We start from the raw sequence: 24807 nt of genomic DNA on the forward strand, positions 1-24807 counted from the left end.
GTGATCTATAGATCATTTTTATTGAAGTCAAAAAGGCTTTTGTGGGGTGATTATTTTGTTCATCTTTTGCAGTGTTGGATGTACTTGGTTTGTTATATATGGTACTGTTCATTCAGATGTTTTTTATAAACTTACGGTGTTATTGAAATGAATTTTTTAAAATATTGATTTATACTTTTTCAAGGCTTTCACATGCAGAATGAGGTCAGGAAAGATATTATGGGTTTTTAATGTGTTGTCTTCCTTATGAAACTTAAGGTCTGTCAAATGGAGTCTTCCTTGGCCTTGCAGAAAGAAAAAAAAAAAAGAAAATGCGATGCCAATTTTCCATGTGTTATTGTGTGGTAGGCTGTGTTTTCATTGTAGGACTGTAAATCACCAATGAATATTTTTCATGTAGATACCTCATTTAGTGGTATTTAACTGAAGATATCTTGCAAGGTGTGTGATATCATTGCAAAAGTGATACTGGTGGTATATTTGAGAGCATTTCTTCTGTTTCTCTCCTCCTCACTTGAGCATCTTGCGAGCTAGTTTTACTGGGAAGAATGGCATATTTGAGGGAAAAAAAACTGGAAAAGAAAACAATTTGGAAATATATAGAGAAACACAGGTTATATCCTTGCCAATGTAAAAGACCTTTGTAGAATGGGACAAGTATTTTCTTTGTGTTTTGACTCTGTTTTGCACTATGCTATTGTAAGAAAAGAAGAAAAGAACATAGTCTAGAATAAACTGCAGTAGCATGAATCTTAGACTACTTTGTAATTGTGCACAAGGTGTATTCACTATAATTCAGCATCAGAAAGGAAGGTTGAATCAAAGTGCTTCTAATAGGGTCTGGCATGCTGTGTGCTCAGTATTTGTATTAATAAGCTAGATAATAAAGTAGAAGACTTTTGTTACGTTTGCAGATGATGTGACACTAGGACAGCCTGCATGGACAAAGGGCAAGGTGAGGTATCAAAATGAATGTGACAAATTGCGAAGATGGTCTGAGAAACACTGAATAGATTTCAGTAGTGGCCAATTGCAAGGACCTATGTGCCTTCAAGGGTATTGTGTTACACAAGTCATCTGGAACAGCTGGCTGAGTGGGGAGGGGTGAAAAAAGCTGTCATGTTTGTGGAAGTTTCAGGTGCAACGTAAGACATTTGTGTTGCGAGGCAAAATTGCCTGATCATGATACAGAAAGGGAAATATAACCAGCAGTAAGATATATAGTATTTTTCTACTGAAGTTGGCATTGGTGAGTTTTCAGGCAGGAACACTGTTCAGTTTTGGATATCATGCTTTAAGATGTGTAACTAACTGGAGTGAGTTCAGAGTAGAGCAAAAAGACTGGAGATGTAGTAACCACATGATAGGAAGAAAAAACAGGGCTTGAAAGAAGATCGATTCCGATGGGTCTCACATACTTCTGCTTCAAGGAAGGAAAGGAATAACCTGTTGCTAAGGTTCATGGAGAACTCAGCAAAAAGTAATTAGTTTTGCATTGCAGAAAAGAAAAAAAGAGATGAAAAACTATTCTAATAGTAACAATAATTAAACAAAGAGCTAGATTGCTTGGGGAGGTTAGAAACTAACACTGGAAGCCTTTGAAACAGGCTACAGATGAACACCTTGGGAATGGCATAGGTAAGCCTGGACATGTTTTGAGTCCTGTGCATAGGGTACAGACCTCTTGAGATATCTTACAGGCATTTCTCTGCAGCATAAGAACAAAAATCTTATTGCTCTGTGATGGTGAGAAACACAGTTCAGCAGTGCAGCTGAACTTGCACTGGTAAAGTGGGGAGGGAAGGATTGTCCACTAAGAGAAAAGAGGGGGGGAAAAAAAAAAAAGAAAAAAAAAGGTGTCGGGTGAGAGCCTTCTGAGTCAGAAGGCTGGTGTGCTTGTTTTTTTTGTGTAAGAACATTGCTTCCCTCTTTTCTGTTTGTTGGCTAAGAATAGATGTACTTTAGTTACACCACTATGAGTTCAGTGTGGGCTTTCAGGTAGCATATGGAAAAGATAAATAGTCTTTTTCTGTGGGTATGTGAATACAGTAAACTTGAGTACAAGAGCATCTTAAGCATCTTATTTTGCACAGAGGAATCTTTTGATAGTGATTTTGACAAATTCTGTTGGATGTTTTTCAAAGAGACACTCTGTACATCCTGATGCAATTTGACAGTGTGACCTTCTCATATGGAACAGTGGGAGCTTTTGCTGATGAGACAACACTTTTTTCAAACAAAAAATATTCCAGACCCTTTAAAAGATCTCAGAGATATGGATCAGCTTATTGGTGGCTTTTATACGCACTGCTGCATCTCAGCACATATTAATACTATTGTATGCATGTGCTTAGGTTTATTTTCCAACATATAAAATGAATGTTTTTTCTGTCTTGACTTACCGTGGCTTTCCAAAATAGTTGTAGATAGCTGTCATAATAATGAACACTTTTTTCCCCCTATAGCTCTGAAACATTTTTTTCAAAGTATAAATGTTAAAAAAAAAAAGTGCTGCTCTTCAGCAACATGTCAGTATAGTCCTGTTGAATGTGTGATACTGTTTACATGGGAAATAGTGTATTTGCTTTGACTTGAATCCAGTTGCTATGAATTCTGAAGCATTGTGACTTGTTGATTAATATCGTGGATACAAGTGTTATGTGGCACGCTGGTGTATGGGGGAAGAATAATGATTCTTCCTGACTAGTCCTGGAAATGTTTACACATGAAAATATTGCTTATAATAATATATGAAGTTCTCTTGAAAATTCCAGAGTAGAAACTAGAAGAGAGAAGGCAGCAGTTCTTTCTTTGTTTCCAAGACTACTAGCGATTGTGGGCAACCTCAGGCTCTTGAGATTTTTCAGTATAGCTGTTGGAGCTAGAATATGGTACCTTTACAGCCTGATTCTTGAAAATTATTCAGTGACTGCTTCCATTGCATTCCTTTACATGCAGGAGTTAAAAAAACAAAAACAAAAAGAAAAGCTTTTAGAAATAACTTGAAAGTAGGTTTGGCAAATGCTTGTGGAGTTCTTATGGTTATTACTGCATTTGTATAACAGTCATGAAAATATCAGAAATCTGTAGGAGTAACCCATCCTCCTGGAGCACACATATTGTACTGATGAGGCACGTAATGGTTTTCTGACTGTGGAAATTTGTGAGACTTTAAAGGAACCTCAAGTGGCCATTCCACTCTGGAACACAAGTAGGAACGTTAACTTCCAACACCACATTCAGGAGAAAAGCTGTAAATCTGTGGGAAGGAGCAGATAAGAGGAAAGAGGCAGCTGTGGTTCTGCATAATTCTGAGAGTGGCCTGGGGCTTCCAGAGTTGAATCAGAAGCAACAACCTGACCGTGCTGACTCTTAGCTGATACGTACCACCAGCTCAGATCTGACAAAGGCATTGGCATTCTGTGCTGTCAGACATCACTCCTGGCCAGGAGCTATCCGTTTGCCCTGGATGGTTTTTTGCTTGCTATTCCACACACTCTTTTATCAGGTTGGCCTTTTTGTTCTGCTCCTTCATCCATCCCTGTCTGGATGTCATTTGCCTGCATTAAAGACCATGAAGAGCATGGTTCTTCGCTTTCTCTTCAGGCATTCAGCACTTCTGGGTCTTCCTTTCCATAACTGGTTTTGTTTGTTTCTGTCTTAAGAAGGCTGCTTAGGAAAATGGTTCAATTCCCAAAATCTAGGCTTCCTGAGTTCCCTGCAGCTCTGCTAGATACCTGGGTTTGAGGAAGGAAGAGACTTTAGGAGGAGCGCTCAAAATTTTTTGACCCTTACCCTTTCAGTCTTTATCATATATTCCCAGGTGTGTTTTGCTGACATAGCAGTCTAGTGCTGCATGAGTCATAGAACCATTTAAATTAGAAAGCCATGCAGGCCATGCTGCTCCTGGGCCTTGCACTTCTGTATGTGATGTAGTTACTTTCATTTGGCTCAGGAGAGAATGTATGCTTCCATTTACCTTATCATTGCTTAGAAAAAGCCAAGAACTGGTCAACCTAGGATACAAGAGTGCAGCTCAGCCAAGTGAATGACTTGTATCCTGCAAGGAACTGCACTGATGTATTGTCACGTGAATGAAAGTAAATATCTACTTCATCCTTCTGCGTGGGAGGCTGATGGCTGTATGATCCTGTGGAGAACAGGCAGTCATAAGCAGCACAGTGTCAAATTACATCAGTACTTTGGGTAGGTGGGTAGGGGATGTCTATTCTACTCCTCTTTGTGCATGCACACATACACATGACACAACTATTAAAAGTCTCAACAAGCAGCTACAGAAGATTTTCATAATGTGGTCCAAGTGCAGATTCCTTCATACCTTTCAGTTCTTGTGATGGAGTGGGGGACCTCTGGAAGATGCTGGCCATAATGCAGGTATGCAGCTGATGTCTTCAGGTGATGCATGTCCATATCTGCCAGTAGCTGTTTCCTCTTTCAGGTGTGGTGTGTTGCAGCTGGCAGATGAGATCCTGCAGTGGAACTATAGGTAAGAATTCAGCCAGACCCCAAGGCATTTTCATCTTGCCTTCAGATAGCTAAATTCTCAGTCCATAGGCATTGGGAATTATATTTTCTGAAGATGGATAACATGTTTCCAGACCCTAAATTAAAAAAAAAAAAAAAAAGGAAAAAATATAAGTGAAGATTTTACCATAAGTGAAGAAATTAGTGGTTATGCAGACTGTGGTGCCATCCTGCAGCAATAGCAGCAACAGTCTTGCTTGATGACAAGAGGTAGTGCAAGCTGTCTTGCATACATCACCTTGGTCAGGCTGGACATGAGGAGCACATAGGTGCCTTGCACAACTTGCCAGAAAAAGCTGCTGTTGCTGTTGATATAATTTGAGTCATGGCCTAAACAACTTCGCACATGGCAGAATAAACCCACACCTGTACCCTGTGGTACTGTCACATGCCAGCCAGGGTAAAATGGGAAACTGCAAGCAATAAAACCTTGCCCCAACCTCTTGTGAATGCATTTCCTGGAAATATCACATGCCGGAGACGCTACAAGTGGCTCATTTCCCCAACCCTGAGCCTTCTGTCAGCAGAGTAATGGGGGGGGTATGTGCTTCTGGGGGCCTGGGACAGCCCTTCCTTTGACATTGACATCTGGCCACTGTATAATCAGTGAATGTTAAGATGTTATAATTACAAAATAAACAAGAGAGTTAGTCAAAGCAGATTATAATAACAAAAGAGAATAGATAGAAAGCTTACCCGTATCTTGTGCTCACTTATCAAACTCCAGCAGAGTGGATCTCCAGAAGAGATCCTTCCCCACTGATAGCCAGCTCTTAAATAGGGTGAATTGCCTTCACCTGTGCTCCCGTGGCTGACTCACTGCTCACCTCAGGTGACTAATCAGAGGTTCAGGCCATGATTCAGCAGTTCCCATACACTCCACCCCTTCATGGCATGAACCAATGATCAGGTTGACTAAAGGGTGAGCTTTCCCTAATACAGAGATCTGCTATATCACGACGCTTATACAATTTTCATCACGACGCATGTTGGTACAATTCAAGACAAGTGATGATCAGTGAATGTCCATATTCTTTTATGGGCCAGTGCTCGATGATGTTACTGGAGGCATGCAGTCATGAGGTGCAGGTCCATCCTGTGCTCCATCAGTCCTGTGTAGACCATCACCATGTGTTACACATGATCTGACAGTAACACTGGAGTGCTTTGATGACATTTTGCTCCTTCCGGTGATCCTGAAGGCTCAAAGACTCACGGTGAGAAATACAGATGTTTCAGAGGTACCAGGAGAGGGAGGTCTGCTCTCCAGGACAAGATACAGACCGTATTTCTATCCTGGGTCAACACTTCCACTTGTACTGGGGCACGTCCTGGCTGCCTGTACCACACCTTCTGGCAAGATGTCTGCAGCTGCATAATATCATCAGGCACCAAAAGAGGTGTCCTGATCTGCCATAGGGACATGATGGGAGTCTCTTTAGCAATGAAGATTGGTAGGCCATGTACCTATTGCTGGAGGGATTACTGAGCCCCCCACCTCCAACAATCTCCCCCAAGGTGGAAGTAGGCCACACCACTTGGGTCCTACCTGCACCTTCCATGGCCATTTTATTCTATGGGTGCCAGGATCTAAATTCTCAGGGGCAGGGAGCAGAAGATTATTCTCATCAGGGGTCTTACCTGATGATCACTGCCCGTAATTTGGATCCTAAGCAGGGTGGCCCATGTTGTCTGCAACATTCTCAGGGCACTGGATCTGCCATCTCGGGGTCCTTCATTCAGGTCCCACAAGGTTTCATACAGTCTTTTCGTCCACCCCTGCAGGGACTGGGAGTCCGTCTTCAGGGCAGCCTTAAGAACACCGTTACAAAGTTCGATGAGGCCTGCCCCGGTTGGATTATATCGCAGGTGGAATGGCCATTCGATGTTACTTTCTTCTGCCCGGCATTGTATCGTTGCACCAGTAAAGTGAGTTCCTTGGTCACTCTCAATGACTTGAGGTGTCCTGTAGGCAGACATCAGTTTTATGAGTGCCGTGATGGTATATGCCTGGTTTGCTTTCGGTACTGGATAGGCCTGCAGTAGCCCACTTGCAGTGTCAACACAGGTCAGGGCATATCTCGCCCCTTCAGACTGAGGAAGGGGCCCCGATGTAATCGACCTGCCATCGCTGGAGAGGATTATGTCCTCTAGCAAGATGGGCTGTTGTTTCGGGCAGCAGTCTCAGTCCCATCTTAGAGCAAACATCACAATCCCGGCATGCCTGGATGATGTCAGGTAGCTGTATGGGCAGTCCCCATGCTTTAGCAGCCGCCCACATTGCCTTTTGTCCTGCATGCCGTAGCTTCTGATGTAACCAATGGGCAATGTTCTCGGATGGTGAATTCTCAATCCATTGAACTCGGGCCAGTGTGTCGGCTTCATCATTTTCCGGTGACTGTAGGGGCTGAAGACCAGAAACATGGTAGACATGTACAGTCCTGTGTTTGACTGTATTCCATATGGTCTAACCACATGTCCTTGCCCCAGATTGGCCCATTCTTGGGTGGCCCACTGTGCAATCCAAAGAGTGAACCTGCTTTGGCAGGGGGGTTGGTCTCGATGATCTCTAGAGGTCCCTTCCAACCCCTACAATTCTGTGATTCTGTGAACCCCTGGTACACAGCCCAACTATCTGTACAGATATTCAGGATACCATCACCAGGTTCCTTGGTTATAACCATCCACACAGCTCACAGTTCTGTCCATTGGCTGCTCTGCCCATCCCCCTCGTCAAACCAGATTGTCTCAGTGGAAGGACAGTATGCTATTGCTCTCCACTTGCTTGGGTTGCCCTTGCTGGATCCATCTGTGTACCAGGCATCCTCAGGAATAGGATATTTTTCCTCCTGAACAGGACTCTTCTCTGGTGGAGCAACCAATATTTCTTTTGGTGCATCACTGTGATACCTCACTGGGCCTAGGATCTTCTGGAGTTTTTTCAAGGGTGATGAAGACAGACTCCTTGGGCTGAGATAGGTGACCCATTGTGCCACTGTTTGTGCTTGGGCCACCCCTGTCTTAGGAAGGTGGGTCAGATCTTTCACCCATCCCTGAATCGGCAGAGTGGTCTTGACTATAACTTCAGCCGTTTGAGTTACTGGCTGTACTGCCAAATAGGCAGCCAATAACTGTTTTTCAATCATACTGTATCTTTCTTCTGCTCCATGCCAGACCTGAGACCAGAAACCAATGGGGGTCCAAAGAGAACTCTGGCATTCCCATGGGCCCCAACCAAAGCCGTCTTGAGTGACGTGAATGTCCAACTTGGCAGGGAGGGTAGGATCAAATACACCCAATGCCTGGGCGTGTTTAACTGCCAGTTTCACCTGTTGGAAAGCATCCTGTTCTGGTTTCCCCCAGTTCCATAGCTGCCCCTTTTTTGTGAGTCTATACAGTGGCCTTAGCAGCTGCGCTAGGTGAGGAATAATAACCTAATACACCTAGCCAATACACCTAATACACCTAGAAACTCTTGCAGCTGCTTCAATGTTGTAGGGACTGGGAGAACCTGAACCTTATCTATGACAGCACTGGGCAGTACTTTGGTCTTTCTTGACCAAACCACCCCCAGAAATTTTATGGACAGGCCCGGACCTTGCACCTTTTGGGGATTTATAGCCCATCTCTTCAGTTGTAGATAGGTTGTTAATGAATCTGCCGCCTGCCCTACTGCCTCCAGTGAGTCAGATGTCAGCAGTAGATCATCAATATAAGGTTTTTTCCAATCAGCCAGGTCACGTGCCACTAGATTGTGACAATACGTTGGTGAATGCACGTACCCCTGTAGTAGGACCTGAAAGGTCCACTGCCTGCCTCCCCACGTAAACGCAAACTGATCTTGCGATTCCTCAGCAATTGGGATACTGAAGAACGCATTTGCTAAATCTAGGACACAATGATAGGTTTTTATCTCCCTACTTAATGTGTCCGTTAGGGAGGCAATATTGGGTACAGCCACATGAATAGGCGGCGTGACCTTATTTAATTCCCTGTAATCTACCGTCATTCTCCACGTGCCATCCGACTTTCGCACTGGCCATATGGGGGAATTATATGGGCTGTGGGCAGGTCTTATAATGCCCATTTTTTCTAATTCCTGCACCATTTTCGATATTTCATCCTGTCCACCCAGGAGTCTGTACTGTCTTACATTAGTAATCTGGTGTGGTTTCAGCAGGCAAATTGGCCCATGTTTTGCATGGCCTCTTAATATTGCCTGCACCACCCCGATACTGATACATCTCTGTCAAAGTCTGAACTCTCCCACAGTTGTCTGGAGAGCCAGACCCCATAGAATATCTATGCCCAGGATGTATTCTTGGACTGGGGCAATAGACGCCTTATACTCCCGGGGTGGGAGATGCCCAACCCCCAATTTCAACCATGTTTGGGTGACAGGAATAGTCTGTCCCCCAAAACCACCAATCATCACTCTGTCTCCATCAAATTTGGTCGGATCTCCATAGATAATTGATGCTTCTGCTCCAGTGTCCACTAATGCCATAACTCTGAATATTTTTTCAGGACCAATAAATGGTTAATTCTACATAGGGCCTCCGGTCCCGTCTGGAGGCCCTAGGGGGACTAACATCCCTCGTCACACCATGAATTGTGTTACAGCCAATTCTTTTGCTTCCGATGGCTCAGGCATCGTGGCCCGAGACACCTGAGGTGGCTTTTTTTTTTCCTATTAGGAACAATGAAATCTTCTAGGTTCCATGTTGTTGTTGGTATTCTCACTATAACCATTACCTTTGATTTCTTAGGGTAGTTCTGAAATTTTTGATTGTCCTTTAGTTGTTGCCAAAGCTGGTTGGTTGGGCTGGCAGTCAATCTTAGCAAATGGGACCCCAGCCCCAATTAAGTCATTAAACATTTGTTTTTGGGAAACCCTTATGGGTCCTGATTGAGGAGCTTGAGTAGCCGGCATCTTGGTTTTAGTCACCGGCAGGACCTCAGCTTCTTCTAATGTCTGAATGTTGCACCTGGTCTGCAGGTGTTCTGTTTCTCCTAGGTCAGCCACTAACTGAGCAGCCTGCTGGACTACTGCTTCTGAGGCCACCAGGGGATTTAATATAGAGACCAAAGTACCATACAAATGAGAGGGGGCTTGCTGTAGAATTAAGTCTCTCATTCTTGCTGAGAATTTGACCATATCAGGGCCATCAAATGTGTCTTCATAAATTGCTTCCCTTATGCCTAGTTTGCAGATATAATTTTGAAGGTCCTCCATGGAGGATCACGTCCCTATATGTAGAGGTATATCGGATTTATTTGGCCATACCATACGGCAGGCCGCCATTAACCATTCTATTATAGAATGGTTTTCATCAGGATATTGAGTACCCACATATAACCTCTGCCTGAGAGCAGATGGACAGTCATGGTGGCCAACTTGGCTATTTCTGGGCCATTCACTAACACACTTTCTGCCCCAGAATCCCACAGTCTTAATAACCAGACTGGCACACTTTCTCTAGGCTTCTGCCGAAATTGCTGTATAAATCCATCAATTCCATTGTCACGTACGGCCGGGCTGTTACGTGCAAATGTGCCTGGGCAGGGGGCCACTGATCAGGCAGCACCCCTGCCAGTCTGTCCTGTACTTTTTTTTGTTTCTGAGTTATGACAGGACGGACTTCTGGTGGATCTGTCAAAATTAGAGCTTTGAGATCTAATTTAGATTTTTTATTTTCCTGATCAACAAAGCCTGTTGATTCAGGAGTCTGGTCATTGTTTATTGAAATGTTATGAATATGTTATTGACTTATTGAAAGATGCAGAATTGGCATAGTAACAGGGAAGAAACCAAGTTCTTGCTCTAATTTTTCAATATGGTCTTTCAAAAGTTGGTTTTCATTCTCTAAAGTATTATTCCTCATTTCAGCATGATTTAAAGCATTTAAGAGTGGCCATGCCGCTGTGGAGACAGCCAATTGTCTTTCTTTTATGATCAATATATCTTTGTTAAGTCCCTGATAGTAACCTGCCAAGCGATATGGGGAGATATTTCCCATAACACATAAGGGACTCCATTTTTCAATGATGACTGCTGCTCATAATATGGAGATCCCACAAATCCTGGGATCTACCCTAGAATCATTTTATCTAGGGGGGGATAGCATTCTTCCCCTTAATCCATTTATAGAAATTCCAAAGAATAGACATGATATAAATTTTAGTATATTTGGCCTGCCTGGCTCACCAAGTGTATAATCAATGAATATTAAAATGTTATAATTACAAAATAAACAAGAGAGTTAGGCAAAGCAGATTATAATAACAAAAGAGAATAGATAGAAAGCTTAACCCATATCCTGAGCTCACTTACCACATTCCAGCAGAGCGGATCTCCAGAGAGATCCTTCCCCGCTGGCAGTCAGCTCTTAAATGGGTCTAGGAGAGGTGCAGCCAGGCTCCACCCCTTCCTGCAGCACAGGAGAATTGCCTTCAGCTGTGCTCATGTGGCTGACTCACTGCTCGCCTCAGGTGATCAATCAGAGGTTCAGGCCGTGATTCAGCAGTTCCCATACAGGCCACACTGTTTGAATGTTACCTTCTCTGTCCTGTAGTTTTGCCTCTACTTACTATCTTTCCACACTAAGAATGGTGTGGTTAAAATCTTTCACTATTTTGTGTCAGTACTTACACTCTCAGCTCTTTCTTGGTGTTTTTTTTTTCTTTTTTTTTCCCCCCCCCTGTTATTTTAGTAATTGAAGGTGCTGCCCATTGTGGGTTTTCCCCGTACAGCTTCCTGCCCTTGTTACCATGATTTCATTCCTAGCTACAGCTCTGTTATCAACAGCTACTGTCATTCTAACCACTCACTGGAGTGAGTCTAACCTGCATCTGTTGGCAGCCTCTGTTTTTTCTTTAATAGATGTAGAGGTCGCATTTCTAAAACGCATGATTGCACTTGTACATTTTAATGTATTAAGCAATGTCTGAGGGCTGATGAAGCACCTTGCTGCCCCCATATACACGCAATGGGTGTGCTTTAAGCATAAGACCACGTACTGCTGCAAGCTGCAGGAGCTGAGAGCTGCTGCATGGTGCAGAAGTGCCTGCTCAGCTGCTTGGCTGCTTCCAGAAAGCAGGGGTTTCTCCTGAGGCCTAGCAGGTGCTATGGAGGTGGTCTGCTCACCCTGACCATCAGGGTGCTGTTACTTTGCAGCCTCAAACCTTTTACAGTTATAGCTTTGTTACTTGAAGTCAGATACAATTTTAAAATCAGAGTTTAAAAAAAGTGCTGAGTACAGTATCATTGCTTTCATGCAATGCAAGGTCTTGACAAACAAAGGCCCTTCCTCTGCAAATTTGATCTGTGTAGTGTTAGGTGAAGTAGTGTTCAAAATGCCCTTGGCTGCCGGTGTGTTGTCAGTGCTGCCATCTATGGAACTAAAATAGTGGAGGTAGCAACAAGAAGTGAGCAAAGGAAATATGGAATATCTCTGTCAAGCAAGGAATAGTTTGAATTTCTAATGCATGCAAATGTATAAAAATTCCTTCTTCTCACCCACTCCCTTTTTTGCCCATCTTTTTAACTTCATTTGTAATATGTGGTTGGATATCAGGACAGACTTCTTCACAGAAAGGGTTGTTAAGCACTGGAATAGGATCCCCAGGGAGGAGGTTGAGTCACCATCCCTAGATGTGTTTAACAACCATTTGGATGTGGTGCTCAGGGATATGATTTAGCAGAGGGCTGTTAGAGTTGGGTTGGACTCAATGATCTTTAAGGTCTTTTCCAACTTGAGAAATTCTGTGATTCTATGTCCAAGCTTTCTGATTGTAGACCATCTCTAGAAACTGTACTGTTTTAGAAACTATATTCTACCAGCATTTAACCATTATTCATATCACTTACAAAAGCATACTGAAGGGTAGAATAAAGAGTGATTATCTTTCTGAGTGCTAGCAGATAATTTTGCAAGATAATTTAACTTTGCCTGAAGTATAAACCTTGTAACAATAGATATCTGATCATATATTCATTTCTTCAGTATCTCTGTATACCAATCTCATGCTGACCATTCCAATGAATATTATCATGCGATTACTAACAAGACTGACTGGGAATAATTAAGTTATGTGTAGGTGTGAGAACCATAATGATTATGATGAATTCCCATGTTACAAACCAACCTGTTTGATTTGATTCACCACTTGATTTAGTGGGAGCAAGAGGATTTCTTTTCTTGATACTGTTTTGCCTCATGGAAGCTGTGTAAATTTACTAGAAATAGCTTTTATTATTATGTATTTAAACTGGGAGAGGTGGTAACTGAGAGAAGCCCAGTATAATGAGCAGGAGCATTGTCTTCATGTAATCGAAGGGATTCTCAAAGCTCAGGGGACTTTCCAAAGCTATATGATATGTTTGCAGACTTCAGTGATTGACTGTTCCTCTTATCATTTTCTTGATTTGTATACTCATACATACTGATGTGATGGACAGTTTATGTACAGAGAGCATTACAAAGTATTTTCAGTCTCATTTTCCTCTAGTATCTTCAGGCTATGTATGTACAATTAAGTCTCCATGCAAACCAAACCAGACATCTCCATATCTTGAAACTATTGTCATTATTTGACTCTGACTTATGTTTTTATTTTTATTTTTTTCCCTCTCTTTCAGGTCAAACAAGCAAAGTAGCCAAGGAGGCAGTCAACAGATGGACTGGTCTGTATTTTGCCTAGGGCAGCTTCACACAAGAGCAATCTGAGTGAAATATCTAGTTATTGCTCGGAAGTTTTATTAAGACATGATGCAGGATAGACCTCACTTACAAAAAACATCCAGAAATTTATTTTGTGTGCGCTCATGATTCAAAAAAGGAATATATTTTCTCAGTTTAACTAATAACTGTAGTTAATGGATCTGTTCTTTGCATACCTTGTTAAAATCTGCAACTCTTTTTTTTTTTTTTTTTTTTTTGGTTGAGTTAAAATCTCTTAAGATAAGGAAAACTTCAATAGAAAGAGACCAGGAATGGCAGTGGCTAGTTTAACATTGCCATAATTCCAGGTATTCAGAAAATTTAATTCTTCTCTGAATTTTCATCTGTTTCTGAAGAGTAGAATGCTTTGTTAAGCCTTATCTCTGCCCTCATATAATGGATGCTAATACAAAGTAGGTATTTCTTAACTTTATTCATCAACTTGGACATGCAGGAAATGTGCTGCACAGTTTTGAAGAAGCCTATTGCAGTGACATTTGTATGGAAGTTTAACTTAATTCCCTGTTGTTGCTCAGCTTGACTATGTGGCTTTACATTTCCATTTTGCATAGCATGTAATATGTCCTTAATTTTTTTTCTTTAATTATTTAGAACATTATTTGTAATATTTTATTTAGAATTCATCTACTGTTGTATTTGAGTCTACAAGTCATACTTTGCTAAACGTTTAAAACTGAATGTTTTCCATTCTGTTTACAGATAACATCTTTGCAATAAAGTCCTGGGCCAAACGTAAATTTGGATTTGAAGAGAGCAGAATTGACAAAAGTTTTGGAATTCCAGAAGATTTTGATTACATTGATTAGTTGTTCAGCAGTTGATGTCTGCTACAGTTGTATAATACAGTTTGTTACTTAACTGCCAGCTGAGCAATATTTGTGTGTCTGAATTTATGTGTCTTCACCAAATGACCACCCTGTAATTTACAGTTCTTGTTAAAGTTAATAAAATTCTAAAAATGTTCACATTTCAGTCTTTCCCTCCCACTGTTTGGGCAGTAAATTATTTCATTACTTGTGTAAGACAGACTAGGAATAAACAGAGCTTATAGGGACTAATTATCACAGAGTCCTGAAACTGGACTTTATTCTTCTGTTACTTAACTGGGAGTGGTACTAAGACCTAGAAGTTCTAGGGATTTATGTTTAAACAGGTTGAAATTGAGTGGGAATAACACTGGGAAATATGGAGTAGAGTGATTTTTTCCCTCATCTAGATAACAAAATATAAAAGAGATATAATCCTTAATACGAAGCAGTGATGTGAATAAAAAGATCCAAGTTTGATTTCAAGTTGTTCTCTGTTGTATTGCTAGAGCTGATTGGGAATTTGGTGACATATTAGTGCTATTTGGGTTTATGTACATTTTCTGATTCCATACTAGAAAAGCAGCTCAGCAAATTGCAAAGTTTCATAATGTCTCAGTCTTGTTTGGTGAACTTTTACTAGCACTTCACTTCTTATTTTTTCCTGTTTTCTAGCTCTGATCAGCACATGGCTACAATAAGTGGGGTGAAAGGTATTGCTCTTGTACCTCCCAAAGCTATGGATGGTGAGGCCACATTTCTGCTGTATAGCTCAAGGATATGAGCTATACCTTCTAGAAGGCGGATGGATCTTCTACAAGGTGAAAGCGTGTGTCACTAGAAGGTGTCTGACTTTTTTATAACCACTGGTGAGAGTACTGGTGAAAAGGTGACGTTTAGCTAGAGGTATGCTCAGAAGCCTGTCTCCTGTGATTTTTCCAGTTAAAAAGTTTCCTAGTAGTTCAGTATATGTTTAAATCCAAGAATTTCAGGTCTGTTCCTGGCTGCTGTCATTTCACTTCTATGAAGACAGTGAAGTTACTGGGAAATTAGTGAATAGAAAACTTTACTTGTGTACCATTAGAGCAGTAAGGATTCTGCTGCCTAGTGAAAATGTACGCGATGCCTGACACATAGTAAAATGTCACCATGCTTACAGCATTGTTACAATGGAAACATTTTCTTCTCTGTGTTTGGAAAGATGATGATGTTTTAGAAATAAAATCAAATGTATATTATTAATTGAGCTGGTAAAAGCTTAATACAAATGGCTTGTATAGAGTTGAATGTAGTGGTTCTTACCAGATCTGTTTTTTACTCCATAAACTGAGTGCAATCCATCAAAGGTAAGCAATAGTGTCAACAATGACACTCATGTTGTTTGGGTAATGCTTCTTACCCTTGGATTTTGTGCTGTGAAACAATGAAGTGAGCTTTTTTGTTATGTTTTGTTGTTTCTATACCATTTCTCTTAAATGATTTTTTTTTTTTTGGATTGGCTAAATGTCTTTTTTTTTTTTAAAATTTTTCTGTTAACCTATTCTATACCACCTGCAGGTGTGAGAAGCTCCTTGCCACACTGTATTTGAGATTATAGATTTGCCACATACAAGGTGATAATGACCCAAAAGACTTGTTCTTAAATGGGAATGCTAAGTGCATGAATTTGTTGATGGAGCTTACCTTGTAGAATCACTCTTATATGGAGGAGCTTCTATCCGTCAAGGAGACTTTGTAGTCTGGAGATGCTGGTGCATGAAGATTTCCTCAGGTACCTGGAATTGCTGCCTTACATTACAGGGAAAGGGTTTTCTTACAGATTTTTGCTGTTTTGGCTGCTTTCCAAATTAAGAAAGAAATGAAGGTGACTAGCTATGTAAGTTAGCTGCAATATTATGGCTTCCTGTCTGTAAAGTGACAGCATGGTGGACTGCAATAAAGTTATTGAATGTCATAAATAACAAATAGATGTACTTACGGGAGAACTGCTTAAAGGTTATGCATGAAGAAGACTTTCAAAACATCTAATGCAATTCTCATGCTTTGGTCACAAAACTTCAGTTCAAGAACAAAGAGTTTATAGTGATATTTATTTTGTAGAGTTTTGGTTTACAGTAACAGAATAGAACAGACATGTGGTTGTACTCTGTTTTCTACTCCTGTCTTTTACTTCTTATGCTGGTTAGTAGGCCTGGCAGGGGAATATATCTCCTCCTTTAAGGATCCCATTTATGAAACAGAACAGAAATTTCTCAGTTAACAGGAGGCAAGAAGAAGAGGTGCCTTATCAAAAACTGATGCTTATTCCACAAGTGGAACTGATTTATCTTGTAACACCTTTCTTATGATTCTACATTTTTTCATTCAGATGATGTTCAATGGGAAAAGCAAATGCAGATCCTTTCTGAGACAAACAGAGACAATCTGTATCTCCAAAATATTCCAAGATAATTTTAGTCTACTGAATCTGCTCATTCTTAGAAGTTATTCTTAGTAAAAATTTTCTTCTAAAACTTGTAGTGTGAAATTTTGTATGATTAGGTGATTTGGAGATTGTTTGGATTTCTTTTTAGGGAAGCAGAGAATTGCTTTCTGCTGAGTTACAAACTACCAACAGTTAAAATGATTTTCCTTTTCCTGAGATGTTATTGGCTAATTGCCTATTAGCTTATAACAAAAACAAACAAACAAAAAAAACCCCACCACCAACAACAAAAAAGAAAACAATTGATCCAACTTTATGTCCCAATTTATACTTTTTTTTTCTTTTTTCTTTTTTTTTTTTCCCCTGAGATAGAATCTGGAATATTTTTAAAGAGTCAAAATGAAAGTGGTGGTTTTACAGTGCTCACTTGTGCTGTCACTCTTGTGGTTATGTCACTGCTATATTATATGTATGTCTTCCTCTTTTTTTCTTTCTGTGCTGTAGCTTTTTTGCCCATGTAAGGTAAATATTCTCATCTGTTACAGCTGAGACAGGAGACCAGGCCTTTACTACAATGCAGACTTATAAAATGAAATGGTTACTAGCTCAAAGTGTGCAGACCAAAGATGACTGTTCTTAGCAGTCCACAGCTCTTACAGGAGCAGTGTCAGGTCCAGCTTTTCAAAGTAATATCATGACGAGTTTACAGATAGAATACAAGGCTGAGGTGTTGGATAAGTTTGATATTGATATTCATTGGGCACTGTGAAGCAAACCTAGACATTGGATGAAATATTTGTTTCCATTCTCTTCACTTAAAAATCTTTCCTGTGTAAAGAAGAGCCCACTGAGTGTACCTGCCCTAAACAATCCGTCCTTGTTCAGCTGTTCTTCTAGCTAGCCACATGTATGCCCTGCACACCACCACACACGAACCCTAGAATTCCCTTTGTGGTGCTTGCACAGCAAGGAAATTTCAGCAGGCTCTGGACTCTGATGTAATTCAGCTTCTAAATCTTTCATTAATGCACACTCTGAAATGTCATTACTTTTCCTTTCTTAAGCTTAGAGTGCTTACTGAGAAAATCCAGACTACAAAGCAAACGGCACAGTGATGCCTTGACTTCAGTGACAGAAGTGGAAGTGAAACCTTCTGGAAGAGTGATTAGAAAATAAACCCAACCTGTCACGGTGACTGAGATGCTGGATGCAAGAGTTCCTTAAAGCAGAGAGTTCCTCTCACCTAGCATGTTCTTAGCAGTCAGATGATCTGGCTGGTGCTTGTCTTTATCTTGTTTCTTCCAGAGGTGGGGTTCGTATGTTTAAGTCTGCTGTCATTTCTCTTTTTTTCTCTCTCCAGCATTCTTAAATTTTGCAGTGGATTTTGGCCAAATGTAGTCAGAGGGGCTGCAGTGCAAGTTCACAGTTTATTTGTTCTGCTTGGCTGGCTACCTGATAAATAAAGGCTTTCCCTTTCCCACCTGCTAGTTTAGGGACTTGAAGGGATGGAGTGTGCTGGGGGTGGGAGGAGGAACAAGAAAGGTCAGTGAAGGCTGTAAAAGACCTGGAAGCATTTGGTGCCTGGTGGTTATTAAATCTGTGGCAAGTGTCTGGCAGTAGTGCTGGGGATGAGGCTGGACATGCATAATTTCAGGGAAGGGAATGGGGATCTAGGAATCTGGTCTCTTGGCAGCCATGTTTCATTACTTCTGCTACTCAAGGAGCAGTGGTGGTGGAGCTGGCTTTCATGGCACTCAAAATTTGCACAAAATTTTAATTGAGGCAGCGAAGGGATGTCTTGCCTGTTGTAGAAAGTCAGCATGGCCAAGAAGTGTGCATATCTGCAATCTTGAAGAGCCAGGTCCTTCGTTAGCACTCAGTGTCATGTGAATGGCTTAATTCTTCAGTTTGTAATTGGCTGCTGATGAAATGCAACATATGCATACGCATTCATGTGCTCCAGGAATGTACCTTTGCAGCAGCCTTTCCCCTCAGCTTTCTCTTCTCCACGTTCCTTCTGCTTATTCCTTTTCCATTCCTCTGCTGTCATTTTCCTTTGAAGCATGCTTACAGAAATGATGAGCAAGGCAATACAGTGTGTGCAGATGGCTGTCTTATTCCTCTCACTAACACACACATCAGCACATGCCTCCTCCTGTGCAGCCACACAGGACAGCAGACATCTATAAATTAGGCTTGCCTCTTGAAGGTGTATTTGCAGAAAGCTGTATGTCAAAAAGAGAAGAGGGCAGAACTGTCCAAACACTAACAGTATTTCTGAACCATTGAGGGTCATTTTAGAAGATTCCTAATGCCCCACAAATACATGAACATTCTTCATCTTCTGAATAATTAGGTCATCTGGTCATTACTTCACCCAACCTAGTCAAAAATATTTTGCTTTTGGAAAAAGACTCATCTCCAATCAAGTGTTCATAACCAACAGCTTTCAACCAATACCTGCTGGTTAATTTTCTTTCTTATTCTAGTTCCAACCCCCCTGCTGTGTGCAGGTCACCAACCAGCAGCCCAGGCTGCCTGAAGCCACATCCAGCCTGGCCTTGAATGCCTGCAGGGATGGGGCATCCACAGCCTCCTTGGGCAACCTGTGAACAGTGCCTCACCACCCTCTGGGGGAAAAACTTCTCCCTCATATCCAACCTAAACCTCTCCTGTCTCAGTTTAAAACCATTCCCCTTTCTCCTCTCACTATCTACCCTCTTAAACAGCTGTTCCAGGTCCTGTTTATACGCTCTTCAAGTACTTCAAGTACTGGAAGGCCACAATGAGGTGTCCAGCCTTTTGTTTCAAGAACTCTTACTATTGTATTGGCAATCATCTCTAAAGCAAATCCTCTGAACAATCTGAGGAGTGCCTTTGTCAGATGATAAAACTAGACTGTGCCAGTGTTGATGCTCAAAAGGGGAGCTGTTAAGAGTGATGGCCCTGAAGAAAGCCAATAGAGGAAGGAGGTTTGTTGGGAGTGTAAGTGGTCTGAGCTACTGCCCACACAATGAAACAGGGCCCTACAGGGATTCACCTGCAATTGGGCTTCTTCCCCCTGCACCTGCTTTTGGGCTGAATGCCTGCAGAGCTCTGAAGATGAGCTTTTTATGCTGAGGGGCAGAAACTGGATGTTGTCATTTCTACAGCCTACAGTGAGGAAAAGGATTGTTGGTTGTTTTTGTTTTTTTTTTCTCTTTCTGTCTGTTTAAGAAAAAAAAATGGGGGTTTGGGAAAAAAGTTAATCACATCATGTTTTCTCACATTACCATTGCACAATAATGCCTCCAGCTAATTCTAGTGATCAGGAGGTTTGTTTTCAATTTTACGGGAAAAGTACTTGGCTATTGAGTCACTGTGGTTTTGCTTGGGTTCATTTGTTTTGTAAAAACATGATCCCAGTGGTAGGAATGCTTTTTGATTATTTTTTTATTTTTTGCATGGACCTTAATTAATTGTAATAAACAGAATTCTTCAATAGGCCTGTTTCACTCATAAAATACTTTCTATGAATTACACGTTTCAGTATTCTTAAAAAGCCAATTCCTGAGATCAGTGATTAAGAAAAGAAAAGAAAGAAAAGAAAAAAGAAAAGAAAAGAAAAGAAAAGAAAAGAAAAGAAAAGAAAAGAAAAGAAAAGAAAAGAAAAGAAAAGAAAAGAAAAGAAAAGAAAAAGTCAAGGCTCTGTAGCAGGCATGTGTGTTATTCCCTGGTCTTTAATATTGTATCTGAAGAAGAAATATATATAAGAAACAGTACAGAATAAAGTGATACCATAAACTTCAAAACAGCAATCTCATCTGCTGAAAGCAGTTGTTTTTATTTCTCCACTCTGCACTGATTTTGATAGGATATATGTCCTTAGCATCCTTGGTTATTGAAGATAAAAATTAAAAACAAAAAAGGAAAAAGTTCTGCATGCTGTGTTCCATTTTTGGTGTAACTACCATCAGAAGTTCAACAAGGGAGTACTCTTTCTGAACAAATATTTGGAGTAAATGAGCTTTGTGTCCATCTTTGGAGGCCACCAAATTGTTCTAGTCCTTTCAAGTAAAGGTGCTATAACAGCACTCTTTTACGGTTCTGTCCTTAGATTGGAGTTGAGATAAAATAATTTAAAATCAGAGCTTCAAGTTAAAATGTTTTATTAAAATTACAGCAATGAGTCTTTTTCTTTAGTCTTTCTTTGGTATTTATGCTATTTACTGAAGCAGAGTTTTTTGTGAAGTGCTCATCAGTGATGTGCAGATTTTACTCTTACCCTGATAGGAACTTCAGAAGTAAAAAAGAATTTAAGTTCAATTCTTTGATTCTCTTTAGGCCTTGGCCTTCTCAGCCTTGAGCCCTGGGTGTAGGTATTGTCTGATCCCTCTCTCGTCCTGAGTTCCGAATTAGAAAAGTATAACTGAAAAGCACTAATTCCTGACTTGCCAAACCCTCCAAGCAGCAGCTTTCAGCTTGGCTTTAAAAGTAAATAAAAATCAGAGGGGCCATCTTGTATGTGCTATGGAGTTATTGAAAGAGCCCCCAGAAATATCTTTTCTTATCTCTACCTCATGCTTGAATCCCAGATCAGTACAAAACAGACTTCTTCCTCAGAGTGGATGGGTGTTATCACTTGCAGCCTCACATGGTTACTCCCAGGACAGGAAGTCACTTTCATTTGCTTTCAATTATGTGTAATGAGGGTGAAAGTTTTAGGTGCTAGCAGCTTCATGTCTGCAGTAGCTGTCATTACAGGGCGTGCAGTGTGCCACATGGCTTTCCTTGGGCTTCCGTTGCCCCTGTGGCAGTAGTGGAAAGAAGTGAAACAAAAACATGGCTGAAAGCCTGTTATTAATTAGGAGGGGGCTGTCTCTCTAGCTTCAGCCAGCCAAGTGTGCCTTTTAATTTGGCCACAGTCAATTTTCAGTCGTAGTAAAAGTGAATGAAATAACAGGCTAATGGAGCTTGAATGTTGTTCACTGGCCTGGCATTGGCACTGGGCGATGCCCTGCCACAGCTGTGGCTTGAGATAAACCTTCTTTGTAGCACTCTGCCTATGGTTTCAGAGGTTGTACAGACACTGTGATAGATGCTCTGCAGCTCCAGATAGCATTGCTGCTCCATACCACTTTGAAACATTATTGTACTTCTTTGGGCTATCTGACCAAGTCATGAGTTGGGGAATTAGTTGCTACTCATTTGCTCTTTAAAATAAGGTCTCTACTATAAACGCTTTCTTGTTATTCTTAAAATGAGTTTCCACAATAACAGTGCTACTGGAAAAAATTGTTGTCAAGGAAAAGGATGAAAATAATTTCCTTCAGCAGTCCTATGCCTAACCAATGGAAATTTCCTTTTCCTTTGAGCCTTATTTACTTCTGGGGGACTGGGACTATTACCTCTGTTCCCTTCCACCAGGAGGTTCACCACTGCTTCCATCCTGTCCCTCTTCCTCTCCCTTCTCCTCACCAAGTGGGAGAAAAAATGGGTAAAAACCTGTCAAGTTTCTGCATCCCTCCATCTGACTTCTTGACTACAGCTGCTTAGGTTGTGACATGAAGTGAAAGGAATGGCCTCATCCTATGTTCTCATAAGCATCACAGAAAGCACCACTGTTTTTTTCCTTTTTTAAACTAATTACTGCTTCCCTCTTGGCAGGTTACTGAGTGTACTCAGAACTCACCTGGTGTCCCCAGTGCTGCAGTGCTGACCTGCCTGATCCACGCAACGTGCTTGTGGACCTGCTTGTCTGCAGATCTTCTGTAATCACTCCCAGCCTGGAATCTTTCTGCATTTGTCCCAAGCCTTGTCCCTAATGTGCTGAGATGAATTCAAATAAACAAGAGGCTTGGCAGTATTTTTCTTCACCTCAGTTTTCTGTTGTCAAAGACAGGAGGAGATTGAATCATCATTATTGCAGGAGCAGTTGAGTCTTGTTCCGAGTACAGAAGGAGTACACAATCCAGAAAAAAATCGTTTTTCTTACTTTTACTGCTTTTTTGCAGAGTCCAAATCCCTTTGGTAGAATCAGGAATCTTAACAAGCCAGGCAGGAAAGCAGATTTTCTTCCAGAAAAAGCATTCTTGGAATTTACCAAAATCTTACCCTTTTTCAGTTTTGAATTCATCTTTTTCAGCTTTCAGTGCTTTTGATGGGCAGGTGCATTGCCTTCAACTATTCAGCTACTTAAAAGAGAATTTGAAACAAACCAGGTTTCAAGGCTTTTTTTAGAATATTTACCATGAGACTTAGAGGTTAGTTAGCTCTTGCTCTTTTTCCCTGAGAAAGTTGCATCAGGCATCTTTTGATTTCTTTCCACCTGTTTGTGCTAAATGGCAAACTCTTTTGATTTTCTTTCGAAATGCTGAAATGCTTACATTTCTATAAAGCAAAGAAAGACGACTTTGCTGTAACTCTTTTGCTGAGAATTCATGAGCTGGCGTAAAAACTGGATGTAACCTTAGTGTGCTAAAATTTAGAGTATGTGCAAGCCAACTTTCTACCTCTGGCTTCTAGGACTATAGATCACAATATATGTTTCCAATGTTTTCAATACCTTTTAGAAATATCAACTTTTCCTCCTTGCAATTATAAATCATATTAGAATCGAAGTATAATATAAATACAATTTTAGAGCATTTTCTCCTATGACTCTTTTGACTTCTAGTTTCCGTGTGTATTCCATTGGTGAAATCATTACTTAACATATACGTTTAATGGTTTTTGATTGTCCACAACTGCCATAGATAAATCCGTGTAGCAAGGGGCACCAGTTCATGCTGAGCAGTGCTCTGCTTCATTGTATGCTCTATTAAGAGATAGTGTTATGCCAACAGACAATATAATCCTTTTAAAGCACGCTTCTCTAGCTTCAGTGGAAACGTGCCATCGCGTCCATGTGATTTACTGTTCCTTTCTCTCTAGTCCTCTAGTTCATACTCTTCATAAATGGCAATTTCCAAATCACAAATATATTTTCAGGCTGTGGCTTTTTTGCTGTAAGAAGACTGGTTGCAATCCCACTTTTTGCATTTCAGGGAATTACAATGGTAATAAATCACCTCTCAAGATTTCTGTGTTGACTGTGTCTAGCACATTTATAAGAGATTACTCTTAGAGTCAACTTTAGGTACTTAATGACTCAATGTGTTCAATCTTGTTGTAAATGAAAAGGGAAAAATTGTTAAGATTTGCTTCTTCTTATATTGATGACTGCAGAGGCGTGCACAGGACAGTAAGTTGAACAAACCTGCTCCAGGTCCCAGAGGATTTGTAGGCTGATTGAGGCTGGGTTAGCAGTGGTTCCCATGTGTGCTTCTCCTGAGCAAAATTTTTTCAAAATCAGGAGGTGGCTCACGCGAGAGGAATCAACCATACCTGACTGTGCTAATTGTTGTTTTCCTCCAGGATTTAGATGAAACTGCTGAACTGAGGTACCTCCGTGGCAGCCAAAGAACAGGCAGCTCACCGCTCAACAGAGCTCTGCACACAGCTTCAGTGAGCCTGTACCGTATTTCCGGTGGGCTTTTCCTTTTCCCTTGAACTTGCTTCTCCATTGTGACAACTGAACAGACCTCAGAGCTCCTCCAGGAGCAGGCTGTTCCAAGCTGACCCCGTGCCTACTGGCATAGCCCAGTGTCCTTCAGCAGCCTCTGGCACCGGCATGTGCCCTGCGAGCATGCAGCTGCCCTCCATCCTTGCTGCTATTTTCCAGCAGCGTTCAACTGACTTCCTCTGAAATTAACTCATTGAAAAAAATACTGTAGCCTTAGGGATATGCTGTAAATTTCCTCCCTTATAAATGAGCTAGCACTCTGGTGACTCGCAGCTGGAGTGAAACAGGGTGCGCGTTGTTGCTTGTGCTTTTATACCTGGGAGTAAGCTTGTGGCTTGTAAACAGCACCTAGTGAGGGGGAGAAGAAAAGTGGCATTAAACCCAGCTCCAGCAGGGAGAAAACTGAATGGAAAATATGCATTTTTAATATGCCACTGGGTAAGTGTATAAGAGCAGAACAACATTTGCTGTAACCTGATATCCCTCAGGAATGAGGGAAAAGCTGACTGCTTGCTCCACTGAGCCAAAAAATAAGGAAACATGTAAGTGCAAGTGTGCATGAGAAGTAATGCTTCAGAAAGCCACATGCAAAGCTGCAGCACTGAATAGTAAAAGGTGAACATTTTTACAGTGAAATGCAGCCTACTATTGTTTGAATGATGGGTTTTGGTACCCTAAAGAGTGCCCCAATCCTTCTGCGTTTGCACAACTGACAGAAGGCTATTTTGTCAGTTGAGGAAATAT

At 41.1% G+C, this 24807-nt stretch overlaps 1 protein-coding gene across 1 annotated transcript in view; it reads left to right on the forward strand.

Moving 5' to 3' along the window:
* Window positions 1–14256, forward strand: part of MND1 (meiotic nuclear divisions 1) — a 40568-nt gene extending 26312 nt beyond the window's left edge. The window contains exons 7-9 of the mRNA XM_085221958.1: window positions 4460–4507; window positions 13187–13231; window positions 13989–14256. Of these exons, the coding sequence (XP_085078084.1) occupies window positions 4460–4507; window positions 13187–13231; window positions 13989–14095 (200 nt within the window). The 3' untranslated portion in view covers window positions 14096–14256. The remainder of the gene's footprint in view (window positions 1–4459; window positions 4508–13186; window positions 13232–13988) is intronic.
* The last annotated feature ends 10551 nt before the right edge of the window (window positions 14257–24807 follow it).

This window comes from Meleagris gallopavo, chromosome 4 (genome assembly GCF_905368555.1).
Source record: "Meleagris gallopavo chromosome 4, MGAL_WU_HG_1.1, whole genome shotgun sequence".
Lineage (NCBI taxonomy): Eukaryota > Metazoa > Chordata > Aves > Galliformes > Phasianidae > Meleagris > Meleagris gallopavo.